This window comes from Danio rerio, chromosome 6, assembly GCF_052040795.2.
Source record: "Danio rerio strain M-AB ecotype USA chromosome 6, GRCz13ab, whole genome shotgun sequence".
Lineage (NCBI taxonomy): Eukaryota > Metazoa > Chordata > Actinopteri > Cypriniformes > Danionidae > Danio > Danio rerio.
The window spans coordinates 57,981,298-58,007,778 of record NC_141026.1 but is presented as its reverse complement, the minus strand read 5'-3'; the positions used below and the strand labels follow the sequence as shown (position 1 = coordinate 58,007,778).

Here is a 26,481-nt window from a genome sequence, read left to right as displayed (position 1 = left end):
GGTTCTGTCTCCTGATACCTACGATCTTAATCTCTTTAAAAATACACTTGTTTGTAGACATATAAATACTTGTAATCTGTTTTTACTACTTCATCACTTTTTAATCAAACTTTTCTAAAATAAAGTAAGCAAAACTTTTTAAAAATCTAACAATAGCCCCTTTTACACATACAGACCTTTCCGGAAAATTACCAGCATTTTTCCGGAAAGGTCTGTATGTGTGAACAGGCCCTTTTTGAATATACCTGTAAATTAGTTCTGGCTATTTTCCGGAAAGAGAAGTTGTAACATTACCGGTAATTTGCCGGAATGCTGCGCTGTGTGAGAGCAGAAGGGAGATTGCTGGAAAGAGCGCGTGCATGTCTAGACCGTGATGACGTGAGACATCTACTTTAGCCAATCAGAACAGTCAGATGCATTCACGTCCGCACGGTTTATGAAAATAAAAGCCGTTAAATATTTTTCCAGACACATTTAACTGCTAGAAATTAGGCAGATAACGTTTATATGGTTATCTTTATGCCAACCGTGTAATTAATTATCGATAAGATGCTTTTGATAAGCCGTTGTATGTTAACCTTCAAGCTTTGTGGTGCCCGTAAAAACAGCCCGTGAGCGGCAGCACACTCACATATCATGTACATCTCCACATGCGAAAGTCCACATTCCTCTATATGTTTTCATCGAAGTTGTTTACAATACTGATCCATCCACAGAGTTTGTGATGTAGTCAAATGTTTACAAATACAAGCGCAGCCGTTTAGAGGTAATTCCTGGTTAATGATGTCAGAATTAACCGGTATTTTGGAATGGATGTGTGAATGCTCTTTTCCGGAAAGAAATCTGTAATGTCCTCGCCTGCATGAACAGCACTTTTTTGATTTTACCTGTAAAGTCACTCCGGAAATTTTCGGAAATTTTCCATATATTTACCGGTATTACTGTGTGAAAGAGGCTAAAAATTATATTTAGTCAGTTTTTTTTTTTTTTTTTTAGTGTAGTTGTTTTTTTTCTTTTGCATTTAAAGCAAATTAGACTAAAATGATCATCAATTCTGCTCAGAAAAATACAACGGGCCAATACTTAATACTCTTTTGCTACTTTTAGCTCGGCGCAAGGGATATTTTGAGGTGTTGCGCCACGCTGTTTAAATAGCAAATGCATTTGCGCTCAAATGTGCTCCCATACGCGTTCTGGTCTAAAAAAGAAGGCGAGTTTTGGCGCGTTGCTATTTTGAGAAACTATAAATAGTCTGTTCTTTAGACCAGAACAAAGTCGGTTCTATTGTCTGGCGCAAAGTGCGCCTGGCTTACACACTACAAACAAGATGCAGAGCAATACGCAAATATCTTTACATATGAAAAAGATATAATATATTAAGCGCTCACATTAAGATCGCGTTAGATGTGTGTGTGCTCTGCTGTCCGAGGCTAAGCGCGGCGCGCATGCAAACACACACACGCTACCTGTCAGAGGCTAAGTACGGCGCGCACACACACAACAGCACGTGCTCTTTTGCGCTTTTAAATACATGAATGATGAGCATCCCGTGCTGCAAAAGTTACATTACAGCACATGCTTTTAGTCATTTTCACGTGGAACTGAGCTTTGCAGAGGCAGAGTTTTCACACGTGTACAACTGGAAAGGGGGCGGTACGTGATGGAATAATCGTTTATCTCGATTAATGGTTTTTCATAATCGTTAAAAGCCAAAATCGAAATCGGATTTTCGATTAATTGCACAGCCTTAATAAGGATATATACAGGATATAAATATATAAAGATATAAAATATTACAAAACATATTAATTTCTAGCCTACATGAAGATTTAAAAACCACTGCCTTACTTTCTTCATCTCAGGAGGCTCTTTCAGTTCATTCAATTTGCTTTTGTATAATGTTATTATTATTAGCAGTATTATTTATTATATCCATATTTATATTTGTTTTATTAAAAACAAGCTTAGATTTGCAGGTTTTAGACCATATGGGGTATGGCAGGTGTATTTGGAAATAACTCAGTATTTTGACCACACTTGGTTATTATTGTTCATTTATTCGTTTGCTAGAAATTAGAACTGAATTTAGTTTTGAAAACAAAATAAAAAAATAGTTTTGAAACAAATCTTTGCGCTTAACAAACGAAATTAATTATTTATAGGCTAATTGATGTCTGTGCGTAAAGGTTTCCCTGTCCACGAGAGCAAAAGCGAAAGTGAACTTACTTTACGTAAAAATGCGCTTATGGCGCGATGCAGCTGGCTCTTAAAGGGAATGGGAGATGAGGCTCTAATTGGTTTATGCTCAAAACACACCTATAACTCATTAAGAAGATAAACTCAACCCTTTTAGACTATGCGCCACGGCGCAAAGCAGATTTTCCCGTCCTTAAATTAGCAAAAATTGCATCCTGACACGCCCTGAAAGCGTTTGCGCCCTGCGTTATGCGCTCTGCGCATGGACCGTCAAAATAGACCCCAACATCTATCACCTGCGCTTCGGTTTCATAATTGAGTATCTCTCAATTTTGTGGCTGCTGTACCTGATCCCTCTCTGCCTTCAAAGGAAATGAGAGGGCAGATGGCTGATGGTGCTCTGTCGGATCCCGGCTGGAGAAGAGCTGCATTGTTTCAGTGAGGTCACAGTGTCTGAAGCTTTCCCTTCGGGCACTGCGTCGGTCACCCGCGACCCTGCGTACTGCGCCATATGGGACGTGGCCCTCAGCTACCGGCCAGAGAGCAGTTTGATTGAACGCTTTAGATCACGGTTCAACTTTGAGAGCTCATTCCAGTTCAGAAAGCCATATGGCAAAGCTACGGCTCATGATTCGTTTCAAAGACAGCCGACCTGCTCTCTTAACCCGGTCATGATGCTCCTGCCGGCACAAAAAGAGCAGAAAATGACAGTCTGAAAGTAAGAATCACATTCATTATGGCAATATGAGACCTTGTGAAACATTGAAACAGACTTATTGTGAGAAGAAGATTGATAATTAATGATATATCCAGATTACATACATCCATACTGTTTTAGCACTACATTCTAACATATGCTTTAGCCCTCAGCGTGCATCATTTAACTTTTCAATAGTGAAATTACAGGAGGATTTAAAACTACATTACCCATAATTCTGCAAAGAATAATCCACCAATCATAGAACAGCCACGTTCAAATTGTGCCAATCAAACCACTCAAGTGGAGCACTAAGGCTGGATTAACGAAATATTCTTAAGAAGAAATTTGAGATTTGAAACTACATTACCCATGATTCTACAATTAATAAACCACCAATCAAAGAACAGCTACATTAAAATTGTGCCAGTCAAACTCTTTAGCCCCGCTCACTCAAGTGGAGCACTGAGGCTGGAATAATGAAACATTCTTAAGAAGAAATATGAGATTTGAAACTACATTACCCATGATTCTGCAAATAATAATCCACCAATCAGAGAGCAGCTACATTCAATCTGTGCCAGTCAAACCATTTAGCCCCGCCCACTCAAGTGGAGCATTGAGACTGGATTCATGAAACATTCTTAAGAAGAAATTTGAGATTTAAAACTATATTACCCATGATTCTGCAAATAATAGTCCACCAATCAGAGAGCAGCTACATTCGAATTGTGCCAGTCAAACAAATTAGCCCCGCCCACTCAAGTGGAGCATTGAGACTGCATTCATGAAACCTTCTTAAGAAGAAATTTGAGATCTTCATATTATTAATATAATATTTTTCAAGATTTGCACTAAATAAAAACCTTATGATATTAAAATAGATTTTCATGAATTCGGCTCTAGATATAATAGACTCAACGTTGTGAGTTACATGAATGAAAATTAACGGTATATTCTTTTGATTAAGCCTTCAGTGTGCATATCATTTCAAATTTTTAACAGTGACAATCCAGGTGGATCCGAAAATACATTACCCATAACTCTGCAAAGAATAATCCACGAATCAGAGAACAGCTACATTCAAACTGCGCCAATCGAACTTTTAGCCCCGCCCACTAAAGAGGAGCATTGAGGCTGGATTAACGAAACATTCTTAAGAAGAGCTTTGAGATCTTCATACTATTTATTTATTTTTAAATTTGCACTATTCTTATGATTGATTGTCATAAATTGTTTACTCTTAACTGGGGCCCTATTTATGAAACATTCTTATGAAGGAATTTGAGATCTTCATACTTTTTTTAAGGTTTGCAATTCTTATGAACATCTCAGAAGTTAGTTTGAGGAATCTTGAGATTTTCATGAATTCGATGATGTACTAGACTAACATATTTGAAATCACATGTTCTCTTGATTAGGCACTTTTTAAAAAAAGGATAAGAATGTAGTTCTGAAGATAGCATGAATGTGTGTAATATCAGTGTAATCCGGACATACTACATTTGCCGTGTTCTCATGCAAAAAAAAAAAAAAAAAAAAAAAAAACAAAACACACAAATAAAAATTCAATTAAACTGCTTTGGAGAACAGATCTGAAAAGTTTTTAAATCCTTGTACTTTTTGCATTTTAAAATTAAGTTTATATATAAAATTAACAACAATTTTTAATTGGACTGTATCATTTGCAAAGCTACATGGGATTGTAGTTCTTTCTCTCATATCAGCTGTTAAGTGATGTCTTGTGTCTTTTGGTGTGATTTTCTGTGGCTTCTTTGCTTCAAAACAAAGTTGATAATGTTTTGATTCACTTGGCTGAGTTGCTTTTAGCGTAACTTAAAACTTCAAAAAATATCTCTGTTGAAACAACACTTACAGAAGTAAATTAGTTTCTGCTGAAGTGTAAACCACTGTTCTTCAACTAGTTTAACGTAGTTTCTGCAATGAATCATTTTTTGATGAGGTTGTTTAGTCGTGGAAGCTAGATTTGAGATTTGAAATTAAATTTAGCTGCTTTGTTTTAGAAGTTTTTTGAAGGTGGGTCAAGTTATTGGAATGAAGATCAAGCTCCCACAATCCAATTCAAAACATAAATAAAGGAGGAAAAGTAAATAAATAAAAAAAAAACATGACTCACAAAATACAGAAAACAGCTAATTTAAGGATATTTTTTGACAGTGTATGAATAATTTCAGGCTTGACTGTAATTCTAGGACAAACCCATTCTGAAATCTTGCTGTTCTTAAAGTGTAGTGTGGCTTAGTGACAGCGGACACTGATGCATGATGTAAGGCGTTGTGTGGAAATATGATAGCCGTGAAAAAGACGCAGACTTTAGCAGAAGAGCGAGGCCAGGTGAAGTGCTGTGGAGCAGCCGTGCCCCGTCCGGAGTTTGTTTTAGCTCAGTTTACCGCTCAGCGTTCTTTCCCATGCCCTCTCGCTCCGGGACGCGCTCCTACCAGGAAACACACTGCGCATCACAGGAACCCTGGGCGTCCCATCCGTCGGCTCCACGCACCATTGTTTTCTTGGGAAACACTGCGTTATCGGTGCGTCAGCAGGTGTGATGAAGCCTCTGCGTCTCGGACCTGCTGAACAGCACTTTCTGCTTTCTGAAAACAAGCAGAGATGTTTGGGTTTACATTTAAAGGGGCAGCGCTTGCAAAAAATGAAGAGAAATCAGCTGCTCACCCTCATGTTGTTAGAAGAGATAGGTTTATTTATGTATTCTTACAGTACTTTTGTTTTATCTTCAGTGTTGGGTAAAAAGTAATTACCCTATACAATATGTAATATTTCACTTTTGTAATATTTAACCGTAATAATCATCCAACAATGCTTATTACATTTAAAGGGGCAGTGCGTACAAAAAAAGAAATCAGCTGCTCGCCCACATTGTCAGAAGTGTTTTCATGATGTGAAAATATGTTATGCTTGTGTTTTTAAAGATTAAGATGGGTTTAAAATTGTAATATATAACTTTGTTTAATCCAACAATGTTTATTACATTTAAAGGGGCAGTGCATCCAAAAAAAAAAAAAAGAGAGAGAGAGAGAGAGATCAGCTGCTCAAATCAGCTGCTCTTCCTCGTGTTGGAGAGTTAGTTTTATTTATTTTACTTTTGTATTATTTTCAGTGTTCGGTAAAAGTAATGTGTTACAATCTTAATTAAAATACTCATCCTACTACTGCTACTAATAATAATAATTACATATAACTTTTTTAATCCAACAATGCTTAATACATTTAAAGGGGCAGTGCATGAAAAAAGAGAGAAATCAGCTGCTCGCCCTCATGTTGTTAGAAGTGTTCAGTTTATTTATGTTTTTTTTAGTTTTATTTTGAGTGTTGGGTAAAGATTAACGACTTACAATTTCAATAAAAAAATAATAATTGTACAATATAACTTTTTTTAAACCGACAATGCTTATTACAAAAACAAAAGAGAGAAATCAGCTGCTCGCCCTCATGTTAAGTGTTAGGTTCATTTATGTATTCTTACAGTACTTTTGTTTTATATTCAGTGTTTGGTAAAAAGTTATGCTATAATCTTAATCTATAATCTAAAAAAAAAAAAAAAAAAATATATATATATATATATATATATATATATATATATATATATATATATATATATATATATATATATATATACAGTTGAAGTGTGATTTATTAGCCCCCCTGTTTATTTTTTCCCCAATATCTGTTTAATGAAGAGCAGATTTTTTCAACTCATTTCTAAACATAATAGTTTTAATAACTCCTTTCTAATAACTGATTTATTTGATCTTTGCCATGATGACAGTAAATAATATTTGACTAGATAATTTTCAAGACACTTCTATACAGCTTAAAGAGACATTTAAAGGCTTAACTAGGTTAATTAGGTTAACTAGGCAGGTCAGGGTAACTTGGTAAGTTAATACCTATAACAATAGTTTGTTCTGTAGACTATCGGAAAAAGTAAATTAGCATAAAGGGGCTAATAATTTCGACCTTAAAATGGAGTTTAAAAAAATTAATAACTGTTTTCATTCTAGCCAAAATAAAACAAATAAGACTTTCCCCAGCAGAAAAAATATTATCAGACAAACTGTGAAATTTTCCTTGTTCTGTTAAACAATAATAATTCTGACTTTAACTATATATATATAACATAACATTTCATTAATATATAAAGTTTTTGTGACAACAATGCTTATTACTTTTAAAGAGGCAGTGCACAGAATAAAAAGAGAGAAATCAGCTGCTCACTTTCATGTTGTTAGAAGTGTTAGGTTTATTTATGTATTCTTACTTTTACTCTGTTTTCAGTGTTGGGTTTTTTTAATTGCAACTTTTTTGATTCATTGGATTTACTAAAAAACAATTCACTGGATTTACTAAATTTTTAATAGGGTAACTGGTTGCAAACAATTTATATGGGCTGAATTTAAACAAACAGATTACATTTAGTAATGTTTAAGTGGGTTGCGGCTGGAAGGGCATCTGCTGCATAAAACATATGCCGGAATAGTTGGCAGTTCATTCTGCTGTGGCAACAATATTATTATTTTTCTGTAAAAAAAAAAAAAATCTATTTCTAATGAAGCAAAACCATTTTACACTGGAAGTTCCACCTTTAAGACGTCAGCTTATGGAATTATTGCTGCTGTTATGACAGCCACATGATATGTTTCTTTAATCTCCAACCCAGCACACAGTAGTGTCGCAACTGTTTACTGAAAAAACACAGTCAGACATTGTCTTTGCGTGTGTTAACCATTCGCTGGGTGCCACCCAAAACATCCACCTCGCTGCTGTCTGAGCTGTCGGATTAACTAAAGATGTAAAATCTGTGTAATGTACAGGCTCACTCTTGCCTGATTGTCTGAAAGCTCCCGTTTGGGTTTCATTTCACCTTTTTGCTCCTCTTCCTCCTCTTCATCTTTACTGCTGGCAGCATCTGTTCTCTTAGTATCATGCAGATCGGCAGATGGAGGAGCCCTGAGGGAGAAACACACACAAGTGTAGAGGAAAATTTTCTTTGTAAAGCTTTTTTTTTAGCAGTAATCATGTCTCCCCACATTAAAATACTGTAGTAATTTACAGTAAATATGATAGCGTTTTTGAACCATGTAGAAAAGTACTTCTGTTGTGATTATTCTATAGATTCTATGGTAACACAACTACTAAAATACTAATATTATAGTATATATAATAATATAATATATGAAAAGTTCAAATGCAAAACCCTCTAAATCCATCAGACCTCTGTTTTTGTAAATGAGCATTTTCTATCAGGCTCCTCTGATTAGGTTCAGAAGTTTCATTTTATATGTAATAACAAGGTTTTTAGCTAGTAAATAAAATACTTTTTTTTTTTAAAGTCACTTTGGACAATTCTTTGGTTTTTGACAAGGTAGAATTTCTTTTGTGTCAAAATCCACTTGTTCTTTTTTAGCAAAAACCTCTAAATCCACCTATTGGGACAAGACAGGGTAATTAGCTGAAAATCACTGAAGATGCCATTAGAATTTATTTTACCAAACATAAAACACCTAAAATTAAGAATATATAAATCTGACAAGTGGCGGTTCATTCCGCTGTGATAAACCAGGGGCAAAGCAGAAGGAAAATGAAATGAATGAATAAAATCTGTAAAGTGCATTAATCAATAACATTAAGACTGACATTAATTAAATCTGAACAATCGTAATTGGGATTTGGATTTAATGTAAGTAGAGCGATGTAAACACTTTAAACATTGTAAGCTAAGCTTGTTAGATTCAAATAATGTATTGTAAAACATTATAAAACATTAATATCTGTGCATTAACTGTGCACTGTGCAAACAAACGTTATGAATGCATGCTACACTTCCGACTGTAACAGTGTGTTTTCTTTTTCTTATAACGCACAGAGTTTTGAGGTAGGGGACGTTTTCATTTGCCATTCACTGACAGTCAGACAGGCTCATCCAGTTCATCAAACTTCATCTTTTAAAACAATAACATTAAGACTGACATTAATTAAATCTGAACAATCTGTTGTCATTTCTGATATTTGGGATTTGGATTTAATGTAAGTAGAGCGATGTAAACACTTTAAACATTGTAAGCTAAGCTTGTTAGATTCAAATAATGCATTGTAAAACATTATAAAACATTAATATCTGTGCATTGTACATTAATATAGTAAGCTTATCAGACATATAGGTAATAGGAAGTAATATAAATAATGTATATAGCTTTATACATTTGATTTATCTTTTAAAAACTAGCTTAAATTAGCTAATAAATCACAAGGTGGGCCTACTGGGCAAAAAGGGGATGCCTCTCAGACACTTTTAGAAGCTGTCATTCATTCATTCTCACCATGCGTAAGGTCATGGTCTCTTGTTTATCCTCATAGCATCCATGTGGGATAAAAGAACAGCATCTTAACTTTGTCTTTCGTGAAACGCATTTGCCGTTTAATGTATTGTAAATCAGACTCATTCAAAATAACATCACTGCGCAAACAAACGTTATGAATGCATGCTACACTTCCGACTGTAACAGTGTGTTTTCTTTTTCTTATAACGCACAGAGTTTTGAGGTAGGGGACGTTTTCGTTTGTCATTCACTGACAGTCAGACAGGCTCATCCAGTTCATCAAACTTCATCTTTTAAAACCGGAAGCGGAATGAAACAGCCTCCTCATAAAGCCGGCGTATCGGCGTGCTGCTACATTGAACACATATGATTTGATTCGTGCCTTCTGATTGGTTCTCGGGATATAGCGGCTTTTGCTGTCAAAGGCAAGTGGCGTTTAACGGCTTTTGCCAACAAACTGTTATTTCTAAATGCACTGATGCTGCGATTAAGATTATTAGAAGCAAAACTATTTGTTGATGGTGTACTACGTGCCTAAAGTATTCACTCAGTGTCATTATCTAATTTTTGGTGGAAGTGGCGTTTAGCGGCTTTTGCATATAAACTCTTCATATACAAATTACCAAATACTATAGTTTTAATAGGGTATATTTTACTACAATATACACCATAGTTGGGCGACGCAGTGGCGCAGTAGGTAGTGCTGTCGCCTCCCAGCAAGAAGGTTGCTGGATCGCTGGTTCGAACCTCGGCTCAGTTGGCATTTCTGTGCGGAGTTTGCATGTTCTCCCTGCCTTCGCATGGGTTTCCTCCGGGTGCTCCGGTTTCCCAAAGACATGTGGTACAGGTGAATTGGGTATGCTAAATTGTCCGTAGTGTTTGTGTGGATGTTTCCCAGAGATGGGTTGCGGCTGGAAGGGCATCCGCTGCGTAGTCTCTTTATTAATCTCAGGTCGCCACAGCGGAATAAACCGCCAACTTATCCAGCAAGTTTTTTTTTACGCAGCGGATGCCCTTCCAGCTACAACCTATCTCTGGGAAACAAATCTAAATCAAAGAGTTTGAATTAACTGAACTGAATCAACACTGTACTGGACTGAATCACTCAAATGTATCAAAGCTAAATAAACAGCTTTAATTAAACTAAACTGAATCAACACTGAACTGAAGTGAATCAAAGCTTAATCAAAGAGTTTAATCAAACTGAACTGAATTGATGAATAACCATGATTAACTTAGACCCAGTTACTGAATCATATATTGAAAATGAATGTTGGTTATTGAACTAAACTGAATCAACACTAAACAAAACTGACACTATTATCTTCTGTATTCTGTAGATTAATTATTTCAATGAACTGAATCAAGCTAAATAAACGTTTGCCTATTTGTTTCATGATTAACTAAGACCCAGTTATTGAATCATATATTGAAATTGAATGTAGGTTATTGAACTGAACTGAATCAACACTAAACAGAACTGACATTATTGTCTTCTGTATATCTGCTTATAATATCCAGTAGATGGATTATTGTTATTACAATAAACTGATCTGAACATCAAAACTGACCCGAATCAAGCTAAATAATGACACCTTTGCCTTTTAATTTCCCAGTTATTGAACTGAATCATCACTGAACTGAGCTCCATATTGACACCAGTCTAAGCTGCTTTACAGCAACATTTACTTTTTATTTGTCTTTGCAATTCAGCTATTTTCCTATGTATTAATGCAAAGCTGCTTTGAAACAATCTATTGTATAAGGCTCCAAATGAAATGCAAATGAGAGAGCAATCAATAAACAAACAGATTTCTTCTGACTAAGCAAAGGTTAAAAGGTCATTCATCTGCATCATTTATATTCACCAAAAGCATCATGCATTCAGCGTGCTTTCAGAAAAGCCTGGTCCCCCCTCCCCGACACTGAGTTTTTGGCACATCACAGGCCCTGCGGTTTACCATGCCAAATTATGCCAGGTTCAAAAAGCAGGTTAGGCATTGTTCTGTTCCAGGAAAACAGTCCTACCGAGCCGGTTTATACAAAACAAGCGTTTCACTGTTGTCTGTATCTCAGAATTCTAATTACGTGTGTTTTTTTGGAAACCGCAGGTGCTTTGTCATTGAGAAATACTGCGCGTTCACCTTTTGGTTCCCCCTGTGCAGGGCACGATTAGACATGAATTGTGCTTTGTGTGTTTTTGTTCATATTTTACCTTCGAGATGTACTGTTGGAGCGAAGCCTGGTGTGCTTTTAGGTCACGTATTTCTAACACGCACAAAAAAATGTTCTGTCATTTTTCAGGAGAGCTGACAGCTGAACGTGCGCAAGAGGAAGTACATAACAGACAGTGACAGGTACAGATCAAATTCACGCTTCACAATGAGCTTCCTCTATAGTGCAGTCATGGGGATTGAGGTGTTTAATTGTGCTTCTTTTTACTTACAGGAGCCACTAGACGCACACTTCAGGAAACACACATTTAGGCTATGTGAGTTGTATTATCTCTCGTTTATCGGACTCGATATCATTTAAGTGAACATACTAAATAATCTTCATAGCAAAATTGTGAAAGAAATTTATTTTATCAGTCAGTGTTGGGGTAACGAATTACAAATAATGTATGTAACAATATTACTTTTCTAAGTAAAGAGTAAAAGGTCCCACTTTATATTAAGTGGCCTTAACTAATCCGCTTGTTAAGTGTGACGTCACGCGAAGCGGCTTCCGGGTCCAAGCGCTCTATTCAACTGTATGGGGAGACTCATGAAATGGTAATAATAAACGTTTACAAAGCGATTTAAGGCTTTCGAAAATCACGATCGCAGTATATATGTCCATGCCTAATGTTCGATGGCCAGAAAGTGATACATTTTTTTATAAATTGTTAAATTTTTGGTATTTGTTATGCAGCAAGCCCAGAGGTTGTTGTGTACACTATGATATTATATAAAATTAACTTTAATGTGTGATAGGAATAAAACGTGATCATAAACGAATGATTTCTCCACTCAAATGAATGGCGGCTTGCACCTGGAAACAGTATTACATATGTCTCAAACACGTCACCACTTAACAAGCATTTATGTACTTACACAGGAATTAATAGTTTGTTACAATGTACTTATTGTGTAAATACGTGTATTTACTGTGTACTTATGCTTGATTAAATACCTGTATGTAATTACATCTGTATTTAACTTTTGTAATTACATTTGTAAATACACTGTTGACCATCCCTTACACCTTAACCCACCCTTAAACACCTTAAACCCATACTACCAAACCTGTCCATAACCCAACCTCTATCTCAACTCAAAAGCACCACGTGTTCTCAAATACATTATAAACACAGTAAGTACATTGTATTTATTTTTGATGTAAGTACATAGTAGTTAAGGACACTTAATATAAAGTAGAAAGTAGAAAGTATATAAAGAGATCACGGCTCCGCCAAGTAATAGAAAGGAACGTAATGCATTACTTATTATAAAAAGTTTTTTAGGGAGCAACTCAATATTGTAATGCATTACTTTCTAAATTTCCCAATATCATCAGCATAAACCCCCTTTTCTTGAACATTAAGGTATTATGCATGAATATTCAGAATCAAAGGACTTGAATTGAATCAAACCTAACTTTTGAGGAAGTATCATTTTTGTAAATAGTCAAAATAATATTTATAGCAAAATTGTGAAAAAGAAGTTCTATTTTAATATAGTTAAATATAGTTAATATAGTTTTTTTAACTCGAACGTTATGAATCCTTTTTTCAGCATAGATTTTGTGCCAGTGTTCTGCAAAATATTCAGTTAAAGGAGATCAATTATACAAATGTTTTACAGCAGATTTGCAGAGAATCTTGTGGATGATTGTTTAAATTGATCAAATGTAAGCATAAAACCCTTTTCTTGAACATTACGATGTTATGCATGAATGTTCTATTAATGCATTAATTTTTTATTACAATTATAACTTGAGGAAATATCACTTTATTAAATATACAAAATTTTCCCAGTGATGGTTTGCGGCTTGAAGGGAATCCGCTGCGTAAAAACGTGCTGGATAAAATGGTGGTTCATTCCGCTGTGGCGACCCCAGATTAATAAAGGGACTAAGCCGACAAGAAAATGAATGAATAAATATACAAAATAATCTTAATAATTGTAAAAAAAAAATCTATTTTATTCTGCAGTTTATTTTTCGTACTCTTTTATTATTAGCCCTTTTTATCAGCATTGGCTTGAACCCTTTTCTTGAATATTAAGATATTAGGCATGAATCTACAGAATAAATTGGAAATTGCTGTTTTAATTATATTAATTATTACTTGAGGAAATATAATTTTAGTAAGCACAGAAAATAATGTTTACAGCAAAATCTTAAAAAGCAAATATTCTATTTTATTGTAAAGTTAATTTTGCATATTAGCACTTAATAACTTATTTACTAATACTTATAAATTTCATTAATGATTATTTTCTTATAGTATCTTTCTGAACAGTCTACTACAGACATTTGGTTCATAAGAGTCACTTATTTATGAATCAGATTGTGTTGTTGGCACGTTATTAAGGATATTTTAATATAAATTAAAAATGTATGATCACAATCACCAAAAATTAAATCAGTTGTTGGGAGTCAATTAATTATGATTCAATTGCTGATTCTGATTACTTACTAATTACATTAATGATTATTTTCTTATAGACTCTCAACAGTGAATAATAAACCACACTGAACTGAACCTAAACCCTGAAAACTGAACTGACACTGTTTAAATTTACTATAATCTTCTATGTGAAGCTGCTTTGACACAATCTACATTGTAAAATCGCTATAGAAATAAAGGTGAATTGAATTATATTGAATTAATCAGTACACTACAGAGATTTGGTTCATAAGAGTCATTCATTTATCCTTTAGATTGTGTTGTTGGTGTGTTATTGAGAACATCTTAATACAAATTTTTAATTTATGATCACAAATCACCCACACATTGGCTCACTTGTGATTCAGTTGATGATTCAAATTACTTACTAAGTCTAAAAATGGTTCTTTTCTTTTCTTGTAGTGCACTACAGAGATTTGGTTCATAAGAATCATTCATTAATGAATCAGATTGTGTTGTTGGCGTGTTTATGACAACATCAGAATATACGTTTTAATTTATGATCGCAAATCACCAACAAATTTGGGATTCAGTTGATGATTCAGATCAATTACTAATTACAGTAATGAATCTTTTCTAATAGTCCAGAGATTTGGTTCATAAGAATCATTCATTAATGAATCAAGTTGAATTATTTGTTGGGAGTCAATTGAATATGATTCAGTTGATGATTCAGAATAAATACTACATCCATTAATGATTCTTTTCTTATAGTATCTTTCTCATCAGTCCACTTAAGAGATTATGTTCATAAGAATCATTCATTAATGAATCAGATTGTGTTGTTGGCGTGTTTATGACAACATCAGAAAATATGTTTTAATTTATGATCACAAATCACCAACAAATTTGGGATTCAGTTGATGATTCAGATCACTTACTAATTACATTAATGATTCTTTTCTAATAGTCCAGAGATTTGGTTCATAAGAATCATTCATTAATGAATCAAGTTGAATTATTTGTTGGGAGTCAATTGAATATGATTCAGTTGAGATTCAGAATAAATACTACATCCATTAATGATTCTTTTTTTATAGTATCTTTCTCATCAGTCCACTATAGAGATTTGGTTTATAAGAGTCACTCATTTATGAATCAGATTGTGTTGTTGGTGTGTTATTGAGAAAAACTTAATATAAATTTTAAAATTATGATCACAAATCAACCACAATCTGGCTAATTTGTGATTCAGTTGATGATTCGAATTACTTACTAAGTCTAAAAATGGTTCTTTTCTTTTCTTGTAGTGCACCACAGAGATTATGTTCATAAGAATCATTCATTAATGAATCAGACTGTGTTGTTGGCGTGTTTATGACAACATCAGAATATACGTTTTAATTTATGATCACAAATCACCCACAAATTTGGGATTCAGTTGATGATTCAGATCACTTACTAATTACATTAATGATTCTTTTCTAATAGTCCAGAGATTTGGTTCATAAGAATCATTCATTAATGAATCAAGTTGAATTATTTGTTGGGAGTCAATTGAATATGATTCAGTTGATGATTTGGAATAAATACTACATCCATTAATGATTCTTTTCTTATAGTATCTTTCTCATCAGTCCACTATAGAGATTTGGTTTATAAGAGTCACTCATTTATGAATCAGATTGTGTTGTTGGTGTGTTATTGAGAACAACTTAATACAAATTTTTAATTTATGATCACAAATCAACCACAATCTGACTCATTTGTGATTCAGTTGATGATTCTGATAACATTCTAATTTCTTTAATGATTCTTTTCTTATAGTATATTTCTAATCAGTGCACTACAGAGATTCGGTTCATAAGAGTCATTCATTTCTAATCAGATTGTGTTGTTGGGGTGTTTTATTAAGAACATCTGAATATAAATATTAAAAAAATATCTTGTCTTCTGTGTTTTCTCAGTCCAGCTGTGCTCATGGCAGCTTACGGACAGACGCAGTACAGCCCGGCGTTACAGCCAGCGGGTCCTTACACACCATACACACATCACACACAGGGATACAGCATGACGTCCTACAGTGAGTGTCCTTAATAGTAGCATCAATAATGCACTGCTGATCTGATTGGGCTGCTGACGGAGTTTCTTTCTCTCTCAGATATTAAAACAGAAGATGGTTTGAGCCATTCACCTGGTCAGAGCAGTTTACTGGGATACACACCAAACTTCAGCGGGACGCCCCCCGGACAGACGCTCTACAGCTACTCACACGGTCAGTAAACGTGTTTATTTGGAAGTGCCACTTCTTACTGTTCAGCTAATGGTTTATCTACATGGTAGTTTAGAATAAACCAAGCAGTGTGAAATCGCAAAGGAGAATTGTGAATATGTATACAGTCAAAGACTATAGAATACACAAGACATGTCACTCGTATAGTTTTGAATGGGGAAAAGTGCAACAGTCAGTATGGTGAATGAAGCCCCGCCTACTAGTACAGGAGCCAATGATCAATCGGTATAGACTGATGATTCTCCGAGGAAAAGCTTGGAGCAGACATGTGCTTTTATGGCAGTTTGGTGGTCAACAAACGCACTGGAATCTCAGCTAATCCTTGCTTCACAGACATAAGAAATATATCCACATACAGCTTGAAATAAGTGCTTTGGTTTTGCAGTCTGTATGAAACGAACACAAGGTACAGTTCATCCTGTCAAACACACAACTACAGCAACTACTTAAACACCCACAAACATTTAAACAAAGAGTGGCTGTCGTTTCTGGAGGAGATTCACCATCAAGACCAAGTTGTGAATTACCTTAGAAAATCAGCACGATCTGACGAAGCATTATCCAGAGCATGATCATGTGCAGACATGTCATAAATGAGGTTGGTGTCGTGATCTCGTTCCTTTCGAGTGCATTTGCACATTAGCTTGGACAACCTGAAAAGATTTTGTCTGATTTGGATGTTGAGAAATGAAACTTATGAGACAGATGTTGTTTAAATGTATTGGTGAGTCCAAATATGTAATCGTAAGCTTCGCAAACGGTTTTGGAGAATTTGATGTTTCCCCATTTAGACAGAATGCCGGAGCATATTGCCCGAGAGGCGTTTCAAAGATGGCACCGAGTAAAATGACTTGGCTTAAAGGTACAATGATACAGTCAATATACATGCAGAGACACTTTGGAGATGTTAGTAAAAAGATGCATCTTATCAAAAAACATTTAGCCCCACCCCCTTAGTTACGGTTGCTAAGGCCATATATATGTTGCTTCTGCTGCAAATATGAATGTGAAACATTCAACAGCTGAATTATTATTTAATCATTTAAATTCAGTTTATACAACTATTGAGTAAAGAGACATGACAATGATTGGTTTCTCTGGATTTTTACAACTAATAAAAATTTATGAATGAATGATTTTTTGCTGTTATTTTATTTTTTCAGTTTTTAATGCTGCATTTATTTGAGCAGAATTTATAATACAATTTTTAGGATTTTTTTTTTAAATGTTACAATTAAAAAAACTTCTATGTGAATATATTTAAAATAAATAATATGATAAAAATAGGGTAAAAACTGCAATATTGTGAAACATTACAATTTACAATACCTTTTCTAAGTGAATACATTTTAAAAGGTAATTTAATAAAAAATAAGGTAAAACATCAATGTTGTGAATTATTATTACAATTTTAAATACATTTTCGAAGTGAATATAATTTAAAATGCAATATTATATTTAAAAAATACTGAATTATAAAGTGAATACATTATAAAAAAAATAATAATGATTGATTCCTGTAAAACAAATGCAATCATTTCTCTCATCTATAGAATCACATGATACTTCAGAAATCATTTCAATATTTAATTTTTTTTTAAATTATCATCAACACTAAAAGCAATTTTACTGCTCAACATTTTGTAGAGAAGCTGAATAGAAATTCCAAAAGGACTGCATTTACTAGAAGTTATTTCTGAACATTTTAAATTAACATTTTTAAAATTAATTTAACACATTCTTGCTGAGTAAAAGTATTAATTGTTTTCATAAAGTAAAAGTAAAAAAAAAAACTTTTAAACCAAGTGCATATCATTATATGATAAAGATAATAAACAGGGGAAAAAAAGCCAGATAAAACACAGACCAACAGTCAATTACAGTTTTAAATCCACATGAACCGGAAGCTGCAGGCATTTTATTTTTGAAGCAGTTCCTAGAAAAACTAAATATTAAATGAGTAAACAGTGGGCGTGGCTTGTTTTTTTTCTACTGCAAGCTGATTGGATGTAGTAAAGTAGGCATTTCATTCAGAAAAATTGAGAAGACTTTGGAAAGAGTTAATACAACCTAACAGACTCCTCCTCCTCCTCACCACTTCTATTTGTTGTCAAAGCTGACAGCTGGAGGGGCGTGGTTAAGTTTGTTAGCCACGCCCAATACCTCAGACAGACCTAATCTAAAAGTTTGACTGAAAACAAACAGGAAGTGCATTTTCAGATTTCAATTAAAGATTACAAGGGGAAACTATTTTTATTTTCTTAATGACATGCAATTATAAATAAACACAAAACAAGCAATGAGAGCTAACAAAATCAATATGGTTAGTTTCAACTTCAAGTGTACTTAAACTTCTTTAAGCAACGATATTTAACCACAGACCGAAGTTGTGTATTAAACAAAAATCAACCAGAATTTCAACAATAAATCTTAACAAAGGGTTTTGAACTTCAATGTTGGACGAATACAATCCCCACAAACACACACACACAGATTTTCATGTGCCGTCTACAGTTGGTATCCCCAACACACACACAGACACACACGCACACACACCTGTTCCCCATTATTCGCGGTCTGGCGTCTGGCGTCAGGCATCTCTCAGGAGGTCAGAACCTTTTCCCCGCTCGCGCCGGCCACTGGAGGAGTGTGTTTTTTTGTGTGGAGTGTGTGAGTCGTCGGATCACAGTCAGTCCTTTTTCTGCCCGCGGTCCTGATTTCTCCACCGCAGTGTGAAATTGACCGTTCTCAGTCAAGGTCAAAGGTGAAGTGGCACTAAGCACGTTTTCAGCTTTAAAGCAACACAATCATTTACTAGTCAACAGCATTTACTCACCCACATGCCGTCTTTAAACCCCGTATGACGTTTTCTTTCTTTTCATGGAATACAAAAGAGAAGCTTTGATGAAAATTAGTGGTGGTTTTTCTGGGAAGTGAAGACATAGTTGTGTATATTGGCTGTGAACACCGTATAAAGGAGAAAATAAATGTGCTTAATTAAATATACTGTATAAAAGTTTTATCTTGAACTTCAAAGTATTAAAAGAATTACATATTTGGGGAGTTTGAGCAAATCATCTACACTGAAAAAAGGTTTACTGCTAAACTGTTCAGCTTAGTTTGTTTGTTTAAATTCAGCCCAAATAAATCCTTTACAACCACTTAATTTTTTTTCGTAACTCCAAGGAATCATCTTTGAATCATATTTTTTTTCAGTGAATAAACAATATATAATTAAAGAGCCCCTATTATGGGTTTTTGAAAATGACCTTTGTATGTAGGGTGTAACACAGCTCTAAACTTAGTTTGTTTGTCTAAATTCAGCCCAAATAAATCTATTACAACCTCTTAACTTATTTTTTTTCGTAACTTTTTATTTATATATTTATAATTTTATATATTCATATATTTATAATTGATTAATATATTTTTTAGTGTATTAATAATTTATAATTAATAGATTTTAGTGTATTAATAATTTATAATTAATTGCTTTTAGTGTATTAATAATTTAAAGTTAATAGCTATTATAAATTATTATAATAATAATGTATAATTAATAGCTTATAATTAATTATAATTTATAATTAATGATACACTATTATTATTAATTATTATTATTATTATTATTATTATTATTATTATTATTATTATTATTAGTGTATTAATAATTTATAATTAATATTAATAATTTATATATTAATAAATAAAATAATAATATTATATTATTAATAAATTATACATTAATTAATAATTTATTAATTAATAGGGTTTTTGAAAATGACCTTTGTATGTAGGGTGTAACACAGCTCTAATTGAAGTGAAATATCTAGCTAAGGCTTAAATCTGAAAGTACACTTCGTTTAAATCTATTGATTCATCTAGAAAAGAGTCGACTCATAGTGGTTTCAATGAACTGCTGCTGTAACGAGTCTTTAGCCGTGTCGGCGTGATGTCGATATAAAACTTAATCCCCATCCATTTGTTGCGCGTCCAGACCTGGGAAAATTGAAACCCCCAGCCGTGCCCACAAACACTGCAGAAAGAAAAGGAGGAAGACAAACACTCTAGCAGGTCTTAGTTAAATCAATTCGCATAGATGCTGTGCTCTGAAGTGTGAGGGAAAGTTAGCGTTATTTTCCCTACCCAAAGATAAGGCTGTGAAAAGTTCATGTTTGCAAAAATACCTCAGCATTATAGCCCCAGCCTTGTGCTGTGTTCCTGTCATTGTTCTGACGAGTGCTTCAGCAATCTACACGCTTACAATAGGGGATTCATCTGCCATTTGTTAAGAGAAGGATCGACATGAACTTTATCAGTACACAGTTCATGGATCAGTTTTGTCCTCCATTTCACAAGTGTAAGTAAGTGTGATTAAAATGGCAGCCTTCTTGTTTTCTCTACCTTTCAAATTATGTATTTAATTGTGTTTTGTTACTTGTAACCGCTTGTACTGTATCTGGTTTACTCTTTATATTCTCATACCAGGTCTAAAACCTTGTAGAAAATGCGGCGTGTGTTGCTTTGTTTACGGATATATATGCATTTGTGAGCTTGCGCTGTTTGCTCGTGCTGTCCTGTGCTGTTTGTCTTTGCTATGGCCACCGTCAGCTGTTCCTCACATGTGCGGCAGTCAAGTTTCAAAATAGTTCAGCTTTTGCCGCTGTGTGGATTAATCCTGAATGTGTCACTGTTTTTGCTTATGGTTAAGAATAGATCAATATGCTGATGTTTAACTGCATTGCTTTAATGCATTCCTGCATTGGGCTCACACATATACTCTGCATGCACTCTGAATACTTCAACTATGTTGATAAGCCATGGTGGGCATTTCTCTCTGTCTCTGTCTTTCAGCAGTATATACTCACATCCAATATCTCGCTTGTCACGGTGGGCATGCATGAAATGTTCCTGAATGAAAGTGAAAGTGCCAAACTGCAGTTAAAGTTGACAAATTACAAAAGAAACGTCAGAAAGGACATGGAACTCATGAGGAAATGTGGATAGCGTGGTGACGCAATGACGTTAGTCAAATTATGTGCAAAATTACCATGTAAAAAAGGATCATGAAAATAACATTTAAAAAGAAACTCATGTAAACACCTTCATCATTCATTCATTCATTTTCTTGTCGGCTTAGTCCCTTTATTAATCCAGGGTCGCCACAGTGGAATGAACCGCCAACTTATCGAGCAAGTTTTTACGCAGCGGATGCCCTTCCAGCCACAACTTATCTCTGGGAAACATCCACACACACACTCATACACTACAGACAATTTAGCCTACCCAGTTCACCTGTACCGCATGTCTTTGGACTGTGGGGGAAACCGGAGCACCTAGCGGAAACTCATGTGATGGCAGGGAGAACATGCAAACTCCACAAAGAAATGCCAACTGAGCCGAGGTTCAAACCAGCGACCTTCTTGCTGTGAGGCAACAGCACTAACTACTGCGCCACTGCCTCACCCCACCTTCATCATATTATTGTCTTATTCAGATTAAGGCAAATAATTCGATTACTGATGTCCGTGTAAACGTAGACAATGAGTGATTATCTACAGCAGACGATACAATCTATTTTATATTATGGTGATTTACTGTAATTCATAAGCGTCCCGAGACATCATTTACAGTAAAATTGTCTGCTCGTGAAATGGATGGATTTCTAATGGGTCTGGGAAAAGTCTCTCTCCGCGTCTCGTGCTACATCTCGTTTGATTTATAGGCGAATTCCAACAGGAGACCCGCTGTAGCTCGAAATAAATAACCCGTCTCTGGGTGCCAAAGGTCCTCGCGTTTCACCGCCGTGGAGAAAATCAGAAACACAGCGACCGCGTCTCTCTTTTGAAGACTCTAGCTTTGCTTCCTGCGAGATTTGGTGCTGCTTTGACAGACTCATTCATCTGAGGCTTCAGAACGAGCGCAAGCGGCAATGTGAAGAGAAAAAGACAGACGCAGGAGAGAACCAGACAGGTCTGAGAGTCTGATAACAGAGACGGATTTGCTGTGGGGCTCCAAAATGCCCTTTCTCACCTGAACTGTTTTCACACTCATAAATCAAGCACACTTTCTCTGAGCGAGCGCTTTAAACGTGTCTATATTTCTCCAGTCGTTGCCTGTCGTGTAAATTGCTTCTCAAGTAAATGTACATTGATTTAAGAATGTTTAGATATTTGTCATAGAAAAAAAGACTTGAAAAATAAGTAAAACGTTTTTGGTCTGACAACCACCAGTGAACCAAGGCACTGCTGCAACTACATGTGGATCTTCTTTAAGTCATTTCAATTTAAAGTGTCAAGTACATTACAGTCTGTAGTTTCATCATTACACAATATAACTACAGAAGACTTAACTTTAAAGACTTTAGCTTTGCTAGCTGCGAGATTTGGTGCTGTTTTGAAAGATTCATTCATCTGGGGCTTCAGAACGGGCGTAAGCGGCAATATGAAGAGAAAAAAACAGACATAAGAGAGAACCAGACATGTCTGAGAGTCTGATAACAGAAAGACTTGAAAAATAAGTTAGAACTTTTTGGTCAGACAACCATCAGTGAACTAAAGCACTGCTGCAACAGCACGTGGGTGCTCTTTAAGTCATTTCAATTTAAAGTAGTAGGGACATTACAGTCTGTAGTTTTATTACACGATGTAACTACAGAAGACTTAGGGTGCTTTCACATCTGTCGTTCGCTTCATTTGGTCCGGACCAAGGGTAATAAATGATACATTGTTGCATCTTCTGCCGTCTTTGGGTCGTTTTCGCACCACACTGCTGGCTTTGGTCCGAACCACTTGAAACGAACCAAAATGCAGCCATCTGACAAAATCCACATCTCTCATTGGCCAGATGATGTTGAACATATTTCCTAAACTGCTTATTGATTGGTCAGAATTCACGTGCGGGAAAATGCCAATGAACTCCCGCAGGTAAACAAAACCTTTTACTCTGGAGGGACGACTGCGCTGGCTGATTGTATCCCTGCTTTAGACAAACTATACATTACGAAAATAAAGCGCGGCCGCGGCTGGAAAACAGTGTTTAATGCATTGCTCGTCACTTCAGGAGGAGGCGTGAATTAATTAAGCTAAACTGCAACATTGTCATCTTGCGGAAATATTACCAACGCCAACGATCCAGCGCTGTCAACAAATATTTTCCTCCATATCCCATAATGCACAGCGCATCGGCCTACGGCAGCTGAATTAGTCCAAACGAGCAGTGCTTTTTGCGGTTGGACCTGTTTTAGTACGAATCATATTCTCACCACAAACGAACCGCTCCAGGGTTCGTTTGAAAGCGCATCGAGACCACCTCTTCAAGCAGGTCTCGATACGCTTATTTGGTCCGCTTTTGGTGCGCACTCGAGTACGATTGCTGCATTCTCACCTGCCCAAACGAACCGCACCAAAAGGGGAAACGAACTCTAGTGCGATTCAATCAAACTAAATAAGGCAGGTGTGAAAGCACCCTTAACTTTGAAGACTTTAGCTTTGCTTTCTTTTAGATTTGGTTCTGTTTTTGACTCATTCATCTGAGGCTGAAAAAACAGATGAAAGAGAGAACCAGACCGGTCTGAGATTCTGATAACAGAGACGGATTTGCTGTGGGCTCCAAAATGCCCTTTCTCACCTGAACTGTTTTCATACTCTTAAATCAAGCACACTTTCTCCAAGCGAGCGCTTTAAACGTGCCTATATTTCTCCAGTCGCTGCCTGTCGTGTTTCTGGCGTTGTGTTTGTGTTGGATTGAGAGTGTTCCGAGTGTCTTTAACCACAGTCAGCTCTGAGTTTGCTCTTAAACTATCTTCTGTGCTTCTTTTCCAGGCGGCAGCATTTCTTCTGGAATTTTCCAGGGTGCGAACAGCATCACGGGCTCAACGCCGTTCAGTCCAGCGCAGCAGGTGGGTCACATTAAGGGAAGGAAAGTGCATCTCCAAACACCTTTACTAGTGTCCTACAACCACTTCTGACAAAATTATTTGCCGCTCTTCTTTCTTTTTCAAATTTTTTCCAAATGATGTTTAACAGAGCAAGGAATTTTTCGCAGTATTTTATATATATTTTTTCTTCTGGAGAAAGTCCTATTTGTTTTATTTTGGCTGGAATAAAAGCATTTTTTTATTTATTATTTGCCCCTAAAGCAACAGTTTTCTTCGACTGTCTACAGAACAAACCCCACTGTTATACAATGACTAGCCTAATTACTCCAACTTTCCAGAATAACCCAGTTAAAACTTTAGGGGCCCTATGATACACCCGGCGCAATGTGGCGCAAGGCGCAACGCAATTGTTGTTTGCTAGTTTCAGCTTGGCGCAAGAGTAGTTTTGATGTTTTGCGCCACGCTGTTTAAATAGCAAATGCATTTGCGCTCATATGTGCGCCCATAGTTGTTCTGGTCTAAAAAGGAAGGTGTGTTGAGGTGTATTGCTGGCGCGTTGCTATTTTGAGAAACTATAATAGATTTTTCAATAGACCAAAACAAAGCCGGTCTAAAGTCCAGCGCAGAGTTGCGCCTCGCTTACACACTGCTTAATACACACAAGATGTAGAGCAATACACAAATATCTTTACATATGACAAAGAATTAAAATATTAAGGATATATATAGGACATTATAAGGATATATATAAGATATAATAAGGATATATATATATATATATATATATATATATATATATATATATATATATATATATATATATATATATATATATATATATATATATATATATATATATATAGGATATAAATATAAAGGATTAAAACATTACAAAACATATTATTTTCTAGCCTACATAAATATAAAAACCATACACTTTGCCTTCTTCATCTCAGGAGGCTTTTTCAGTTCATTCATAACAATTTGCTTTTGTATAATGTTATTATTATTAGCAGTATTATTTATTATATCCATATTTATGTTTGTTTTATTAAATTAGATTTGTCCACCTGTCAGGTTTTAGACCATATGGGGCACAGCATGTGTATTGGGATATAACTCAGGTTTTTGAACACACTTCGTTATTATTGTTTATTTATTCATTTGCTGGAAATTAGAACTGAATTTAGAAATAGTTTTAAAGCAAATCTTTGCGCTTAACAAACAAAATTAATTATTTATAGGCTAATTGATGTCTGTGCGTACAAGGTTTCCCTATCCGCGAGAGCAAAAGTGAAAGTCATTTATCTCTCATTCTCGCGCTGCAGATGCTCTGTTTAACTGTTTTCTTGCTAGTGAAATGCTCAGTTTTCCACTTACACTTACTTTACGTCATGTAAATAGCAAATGCGCTTATGGCACGATGAAAGGCTCTTAAAGGGAATAGGAGATGAGACTCTGATTGGTTTATTCTCAAAACACACCTATAACTCATTAAGAAAATAAGCTCAACACTTTTAGATCATGTGCCACGGCGCAAAGCGCATTTTTCTGTCCTTATAATAGCAAAAGTGGATTCTGACAAGTCCTGAAAGTGTTTGCGCCCTGCGCTTTGCGCATGGATCGTCAAAATAGAGCCCTTAATGTCACTTTAAGCTGAATACTAGTATCTTGAAGAATATCTAGTCAAATATTATTTACTGTCATCATGGCAAAGATAAAACAAATCAGTTGTTAGAAATGAGTCATTAAAAGTATCATGTTCTCTAATATGTTAGACTTTGTTTTTCTGAGTTTTTATTGAATTCAGAGTTTTTCCTCAGAATAAAACCATATTTATTACAAATTGTGCTTAAATATCCATATATCTAGGGCTGGTCAATGATTGCTCATGATTCATCGCATTCAAAATAAAGGTTTATTTTGACATGATACGCGTGTATGATCAGAGTAAGCGCTCCAGCTTGGTCTCACTCAGATTCACTATATAGTGTTGTAACGACGGGGAGTGACACCAACAACAGAAGTTTGGATCCACGTACAGGTTTATTAGAATTGTCAGGCAAGCAGTGGTCAATACCGGCAAACAGATGTATGAGGGCAATCCAGAGTCGAAGTCAAAACAACAGGCAGTTAGTCAGAGGCAGGCAGCAAACAGCATTAAATAAATTAACAAGGCAAAGGATCAAAAACACGGCAAAGGCAGACAAAGGAAACGTGTTGTAATGTCACTGTGACAGATAACAAGACTCGGCAAACTGAAGGAGTGAACGTGTGGCTTAAATAGTGTGTGTTAATCAGTCTCTGAAAGTCCTCAGGTGTGAATGTAAATCAAGCTAAATGAGAAAGCAGGTGTGTGGGCGAAGACCATGTATGAAGTTGTAGTCCAGGAAAAGTGTAGTTCTAAGTGTGTGTATGTTTACCAGCGACATCTGGTGGTTGTTCGCT

The 26,481-nt window shown here is 35.3% G+C and overlaps 3 protein-coding genes across 14 annotated transcripts in view; 2 read left to right on the top strand and 1 right to left on the bottom strand.

The window, feature by feature from the left end:
• Positions 1-26,481, top strand: part of slc12a5a (solute carrier family 12 member 5a) — a 2,560,186-nt gene that overhangs the window by 594,801 nt on the left and 1,938,904 nt on the right. The window lies entirely within an intron of this gene.
• Positions 1-26,481, top strand: part of eya2 (EYA transcriptional coactivator and phosphatase 2) — an 87,613-nt gene that overhangs the window by 27,066 nt on the left and 34,066 nt on the right. For 4 of the 8 annotated variants that reach the window (NM_001004558.1, XM_087255440.1, XM_087255436.1 and 1 more), the window contains exons 2-6: positions 11,554-11,606; positions 11,698-11,740; positions 15,829-15,944; positions 16,023-16,136; positions 23,978-24,054. In NM_001004558.1, the coding sequence (NP_001004558.1) occupies positions 15,842-15,944; positions 16,023-16,136; positions 23,978-24,054 (294 nt within the window). In that variant the 5' untranslated portion in view covers positions 11,554-11,606; positions 11,698-11,740; positions 15,829-15,841. The remainder of the gene's footprint in view (positions 1-11,553; positions 11,607-11,697; positions 11,741-15,828; positions 15,945-16,022; positions 16,137-23,977; positions 24,055-26,481) is intronic. The other 4 variants (XM_087255441.1, XM_087255437.1, XM_087255439.1 and 1 more) reach the window with 1 other exon arrangement.
• LOC147836532 (uncharacterized) lies at positions 322-18,925 on the bottom strand. 5 transcript variants are annotated; one of them, XM_087258277.1, is made up of 5 exons: positions 18,711-18,904; positions 7,794-7,879; positions 5,305-5,505; positions 2,223-2,876; positions 1,018-2,174 (listed from the first exon to the last, which is right to left on the bottom strand). In XM_087258277.1, the coding sequence occupies exons 1-4, from the start codon at positions 18,719-18,721 to the stop codon at positions 2,866-2,868; spliced, it is 309 nt and encodes a 102-aa protein (XP_087114403.1). In that variant the 5' UTR covers positions 18,722-18,904; the 3' UTR covers positions 1,018-2,174; positions 2,223-2,865. The 5 variants fall into 5 exon arrangements, 2 of the variants coding, with proteins under 2 accessions (XP_087114402.1, XP_087114403.1); XM_087258276.1 differs by having other exon boundaries at positions 322-2,174; positions 2,223-5,505; positions 18,711-18,925; XR_015494368.1 differs by lacking the exon at positions 18,711-18,904 and having other exon boundaries at positions 5,168-5,505.

Coding starts and splice junctions, on each gene's coding strand:
- LOC147836532 (XM_087258276.1), bottom strand. Junction 5,506..7,793: donor GGAGGAAGAGGAGCAAAAAG/GTGAAATGAAAC, acceptor GCTTGTTTTCAG/AAAGCAGAAAGTGCTGTTCA.